This window comes from Pyxicephalus adspersus, chromosome 1 (genome assembly GCF_032062135.1).
Source record: "Pyxicephalus adspersus chromosome 1, UCB_Pads_2.0, whole genome shotgun sequence".
Lineage (NCBI taxonomy): Eukaryota > Metazoa > Chordata > Amphibia > Anura > Pyxicephalidae > Pyxicephalus > Pyxicephalus adspersus.
The window spans coordinates 153,734,705-153,741,586 of record NC_092858.1 but is presented as its reverse complement, the minus strand read 5'-3'; the positions used below and the strand labels follow the sequence as shown (position 1 = coordinate 153,741,586).

Here is a 6,882-nt window from a genome sequence, read left to right as displayed (position 1 = left end):
TCATGGCACACTGAGCAGATGTAGACTCAGTCATCCAATCATTTGCCAATTGGATGTACTTCTGCATTCCTCCAATTGACCAGAGGGCCAATGACCGAATACTTAATTTATTCATTAATACAGTACCAACACATTATTTAATAAACCAGGATTACCTTAATCCCTGCCCCAAAGAAGCCTACAAAGCCTGATTTTGGGAGGCAAGTTTTTTATTCTTAAGAACCAACATAAGGAATTTGTAATCTTTCTTCCCATCACCTTGAGGTCCAGCACTTATTTTTGAGTTTCCAAAGAATCCTAGAGTCCAAATTCTCCAATAAAGACCTGTTAACTTGCCAGGTCTAATTGTAGAAGGTAGCTGATAAACCCAATAATGTGTTTTTTTTTTTTTGGTTGATGAGGAAAGCAGAGCAAATCATTGCAGGTGTTTTTTATGTGGCTCTAATGCCAATTATCTGGCACTGTTACCCCTAACTTTGAACACACAATGTAGCAATAATGGTAGAGCAAATCAGAACCCTGGATCTGCTAACTTTTTACAGGTTAATGATTTGGAAAATAACGTTACATCATCCACATAAAAAGACTAGCAAGCAGCATTTTTAGAAGCAGGAAAGTGGCAAAGCCCATATTGCTATCATGGGGCTATTGTTCAGTGTTGTCCATATCAGAATCTGGCTCTAATTTACGAATTTTGAAAGGTGAGAAAACATTCACCCAAGGCAATTGACTTGTTTACCACTATTGACCATGGCCAAGGCCAAAACCTCATCAGTCACTACAAATACGATCCATACTTTTATAGAGAACTTTCTTTCCTCTGGTTTTATATGCTTTGTTTCCATTATAGACAAGCTAGACATTTGGCATAGTACTGGCTCACAATCTGACATGTTTAGTAAGGGCACCAGAAGGTAAGTGTATACAAAAACTATGCACTGTTCACTTATCATGAAGATTTGGCCCTAAATGATAAGTACTTGCTTTACTCTGTCTGACCCCTAAAATGCACTGACCAACATGTCACCCACTATTGTAACAGCTGAAAGAGAAGCATAGTGTGGAACGGGTAACTATATTGCTATGATGGTTGATGTTTGGTATTTAGTATTGTGGCCTGATAAGAATATGGAGGAGATGGGTATACATTGTTAGGTTTTATGGACTTTTGTATGTTACAAAAGAATGTTATGTGCCCAGATCTACCGATATTCCACTTGGGTCTATTGTTTTACTCATATCATCAATCATTTTTTTTTAAGAAGAAAGAAGTGTGCCTCTCTGTTGCCCCCGATGACTTTTTATTGTGCTTGAATGATAAAAACAGTTCTGCCTGGCTCACCAGAATTCACTTTGTACAGCATTGCCTCTCATGAAGAAAATATCCATACATTCATGACTGGCTTTGTGATAATAATCCTTTTGACTTTCACATCAAAAACAGAGTAAGTGGGAGAGAAAGTTAGTCGTAGGGAATTCATTTATTGCCCCATGCAAATCACTACAACGTATGTTTAAGCTACTATACCTTATATAATATAGGAAATAACAGATATATGTCTTCACAAAACAGAATACATCATACATTTTGCTGCAATATAGTAATGTTTGCTATGCAGACCTATAGAAGACATGCAAATATGTTCTTGATAAAATAGGTTCTTACGTGGAGTTTTTCTGGCTCCATTAACCTCGCATCACCCTTGACCCTAATAAGCATTCTGTAGGAGAGGAAGGTGTCTGAGCATGGGGGATTATTAGTTAAGAAAGGAATGTTAACATTTCTCCCAATTCATCTTCATGCCTGTCTCCCTCTACATATATCCAATACCTCCCCCACTAACTAATGACACTGGCCATAGAGACAATGAACTTTGCACCATTATGAAAATATACTTTTCTATTTAATGATTTAACCAAGTGCATGAAGGGTTGTCCAACATTTTTTTTACCAAGGCGTAAGATATTATTAGTAATGTTTTGAAAGAATTCCACCTGAGCTGACAGATGCCCTACGAAAGAATATCATTTATGAGATCTAATACCCCTTCTTTCTCCAACCACAACATCACTAGGAACCGGCATATCCTTCTCCCTAATTTGACTGCTCTTCTTATGTAGTGCACAGGTAGCAGAAGCTTGAAAAGAGAAATATGAACAGACAGCAAGCAGTTGTACAGCACATATATTTACCAGGTGCAAAGTATACATAAGGATTACATATGAGTACTGGGTGCAGAATGTACAGGAGGAGTAAAGAAGAATTGGGTGGAAAGTGTGCAGTATTTAGGAGTACTGCATATAGAGTGCACATGAGGAATAAATACCTGTAATGGGTACATAATGTAGATAAGGAACACATAGAAGTACTGGGTGCAGAATGTACACGAGGAACACGTAGCTGCTACAAAATAAGTTTACATAAGTGTACTGGTTTCAGAGTGTTTATGAGTAGAATATAAGAGTATTGGAAATAAGCTGTACATGAGGAAAACATACGAATACTGGGTACAGAATGTACATGAGGAATACATAGGAGAATTAGTTGCAGAATGTACATGTGGCGAACATAGGAGTACTCAGTATGTATTGTGTTTCTAGGAGGTAATAGTTGGGTTAGGGAAGTTACATAGCAGTACAGAGTACAGACTGTAGATGAGGAAATTGTATTAGCATTGGGTGCAGAATGTACATGAGCTTTACATTGGAGTATATACACATAAGTATACATGAGAACTGAAAAAGTGTATTGGGCACATAATGTGCATGAAGAATACATAGGAGTACTGGGTGCAGAGTATACTGTATTTCTCGTTAAGTACATATGAGAAGTGCATACGTGTATTGTGTAAGGACACATAATGTACAGGAGGAATCAGTTAGAGTAGCTGCTAGAGAATGAACAAATAAGTGTAATGGGTGCAGAGTGTGTATGAGTCTTGGATACAAGGTGTACATGAGGAATACATAAGAGTACTGGGTACAGAATGCACAGTAGTAAAGTGTATAGTAGTATGTAGAGTATTTAGCTGTATTGTGTACAAAATATAAAGAAGAATTACATGGATACTGAGTGCATAGCACATGTGAGCACATGTGAGTTGTACATATGTGCACTAGGTTCAGAGCGTTACAAGGGAGTGCAAAGTCTACAGGAGGAATACATACAAGTACTCGGTACACAGTGTTTATGAGGAATACATAAGGGTACTGGGTACACTGTGTACATGAACAGTGCATAATATTCCCACGTGTCTAAATAAGACGTACAGAAATGTCAAAGCTTAAGTTGTGCATTAATAGTACTTGGGAATACTAATAATATTCTGTATGAAGACTGGACAAGACCACTGGGTACAGAGCTCATCTCAGACCAATGTTTAAACATTCCTATTATAGTTATGTCTTGAGTGGAGAAAAGTTGTTGCAATGCATAGCAATGTGTTGCAAAAATGGCCTCTGTACTGCATTTTGAGTACATTGACCTGAAGTTTGTTATTTAAGTCAATTCAAATAGAGTTTAAAATGCAATGTACTAAACACCAAAGCATGAGAAAACCCTAACAATTATTGTGTCTGGTAAGAAAAACCCCTTAGCAATGGATTCTTGCACACAATAAAGCTCGTGCTTTTCTAAAGTAACCATTTAGGAGCTGAAATTTGAGTAGCAAGTAGTAGACATTAGAATCAATCAACTGTTTCTCCCTTTAAATGCTTCCACATGCACAGAGAGATGCTGCAATTGTTCTGTCCTTATCTGACATCAGTTTGGGAGTTTGCATGCAGTGAAACATGTCTTTTTACTACAATTCATGTTAATGAACAGTACCATGTGTGCCGCGGTGTCATTTAAATTAGTATATATTCAGTAGCTGTAAAGCACCTATGTTACAGTGTACCAGAATGCACATACATGCTGCGTTGCCAATTGCTGTAGGTGCCGGAATCAATGCAAAAAAAGTGTGCTGCCAGTTCATGTAATTGCCTAAACACCCATTCATTATCACACTTGCAAGTGACAAGGGACTCTTGTAGTTTATATCACGAAAGAAACTACCTGACAAAGATTACATACACACGTGCAATAATTGATGTGTGAAAGGATCTTTCAGGATCCTTTCGAACGACTGTACTGGGCATGAACGAGCGCTGTACACACAGTGCCATTCTGCTCTATTGAGAGCTCTCCACTTCACTTTCATTACATTCGTTCCTCGTTTGTGGATCCGCTAGGACAGTTGTTCAGACAACGAACAAGGAGTTCTATACACATGCCAGATTCTTGTCCGATATCAACCATGAGGCGATTATCAGACGAGAATCCTCTGACATGTGTACGTAGCCTAAGCCTCCAAAATGATCTGTAGTGCATAAAGTGGTTGATATATAGAATAGAAACATTTACAGCATTCTATATCCGGTATTTCTACATTTCTTGGTACATACAATCACTTCCTAATATCCCATGCACTATCCAGCTAGTACAAGTGACTGTCAGGTCCGTTACAAACCATACAAAAAGTCAAATACTGAATGGCATGCTAAACTAAAACAGCAAATGAAAGCAGAAAAACCTCCCGAGAAGCCAGCTATTGACAATACAAAGGAAATGACGCTGTCCTCAATAAAACACATGTTTTGGACTGAGAACCAGCTGTGACAAACAACAGGATGTCAGTGAACAATAAGAGAACACACTGGATTCATGGCATGAACTCTTGATCAGTGTTTACAGGCCATAGTCTAAGCTCTCAGCTGGATAACCACTTAGATCTCTGGATACACAGCCGTATGTTGGATTAGACACTAAGATGAGTGTAATGCTCTTAAATATATCACTCCATCACCATAATCCACCGGGAGGTTGTTCCTGAGTTTCTGTAAACATTCTAAAGACTTTCATATGTTTGTAAATTCTACCTCCTCACGCTCATATTATTATTGACTCAGGTCAAATCACGTCTGGACATTTGCTGGAAAATCTTTCAAGCAACTGTCATATCTATCAGTAACTCGCCTCTAATTGGTAAAACAGGTATCACTGCAATCATTTTCTGTTTCCCAGCAATGCCGTGCATGGCAAGAATGCTCTAAAATGATCATTGCTTTTAAAGAGAATTGGTAAAAGTCCATTGAAGTCAAACTTTCAAGGCCAAAGAATTGCCGGCAATGCCAAAATTTGGTTGTGCCATTGGCAAAAATTGTACCACATGGCCAATCTTAAACTATATACACACTTGCAATAGTTGTCACTGAAATTGATCATTCCCAGAATGAATGAGTGCCGTTCATTCTATAAAGAGGGGAGGAGGGAAGATTGCCGTCCTCCCTATGGAAACAATAGTGCTCATTAGCTGTCGAACGTTCAGCATTTTGGAAAGATGGATGACTGTTAAATGTTGGGGGACATATGCTGATGATCATTTTGGGTGACGAATATCTAGCATCTGTACCTAGCTTTAAAGTGGTCAAAGACAGACACACAATTATATTCAATCATCGTGTTTACAGATCTGCTTATCATTGTCCCACCAAAAACCGACATGACATTTTTGCATCATCCCCACTATGAACACATTCTAGCATGATTGCGGATTAAGGATTGTTCTTTTTTTTCTACGGAATCAAGTTGTAAAATCCCTGAGCAGTTGTAAATATTTCCAATGCTCACGTAAGTTTTTACTAGCTAATACGTTAACCCCTACATGGCGAATTATTATAACACCGGTCGGATTGTTAGTGAAAATCATGGTGTGCATGCCCAGCTTTGGCCCCAATGGGCATTATGATGTGAACAAAACATGAATGAGCTTCAATCAAAAGAAGAGAGAAAGACGCACAGGGTTAGCAGAGTGCAGCAAGACTTACACGTTCGTCCTTCAGACAAGGTGCTGATGAGTAGAGTGGAAGCCCCTAAGATCAGACAGATTGAGCTGGGTAACATCTTGTTCGGTATGGAGGAGGCAGAGAGGCTGGTACAGGCGGGCCTGCACACTGCTCGGTTTGTGAGCTCGGCTCAGCCTCTTGTTCAGTATGCTGGGCTGGGGGGAGTTGGGCTGCACAGACTGGAGAGAGGCCCAATGATTCCAGGGCATTTCCAGGAAACATCCCTCCCCTGGGAACTGACAAATACACAAACACAGTACCCTGGGATCAGGTATCCACATGGATTATTATCAGACAGGAGGCATTGCAAAACACACCGGTATTTACATTAAAAATTAGCGCCAACACACAGCTGTGCTGTTTACATAAGTTGCTGATGTGACAAATTGAACTTTCATCTGGAACAACATGACTCCAGTTCATTTAAAAGGCTGCTATAGAAAAAAAATTGTATATTTCAGAGTTTTTTTTTCTAGTTGATTAAAAGAAAGGAATATAACTCCGGTTGAGCTTTTATTGCTCTCTGGGGCTTCCCTTTAGGTTATGTTCAGACTGGAGGTTTTTGCAAGTGGCTTTCAGTGGTTTTACACCCCGGAACATCCCAGCAGCATACACTGACATGTGTATGTGCACAGCTTGTGAACAGACAGGTAAGTATGCAGGGGGGTCATCACCTGTTGCTTCTACAAAAAACATTCTGTCTGTTTGAGATTTTTAATTTACTTGGAACTCCAGTTCAGCTTTAAGAATTTGCAATAATAAATCTTAAAAAGGTTTTATTCTAATAAAAAAGGAACCATTTTGCTAGGTCCCCAACCCCTAGTGGGCCAGGGCCATCTGACAGGTAAGCCGCGGCTCTGGCCGGTGCACCGCCCAGAGCCGTGGACCACGTCTCCCCCCCGTATGTATCGCAGGCTCAGGGCGGTAGGCGAGTCGTGTCTCTGTATGCGCATGCGCGATTCGGAGTCCGTGCATTTAGTGGTCCATGAGCTCCAA

General features: G+C 39.6%; 1 protein-coding gene across 1 annotated transcript in view; it reads right to left on the bottom strand.

Annotated features, from left to right (window-relative positions):
- The window catches only part of PROS1 (protein S), a 35,983-nt gene extending 29,937 nt beyond the window's left edge, over positions 1 to 6,046 (bottom strand). Inside the window, exon 1 of the mRNA XM_072419038.1 lies at positions 5,869 to 6,046. Coding sequence (XP_072275139.1) covers positions 5,869 to 5,944 — 76 coding nt within the window. The 5' untranslated portion in view covers positions 5,945 to 6,046. The remainder of the gene's footprint in view (positions 1 to 5,868) is intronic.
- Between the last annotated feature and the right edge of the window lie 836 nt (positions 6,047 to 6,882).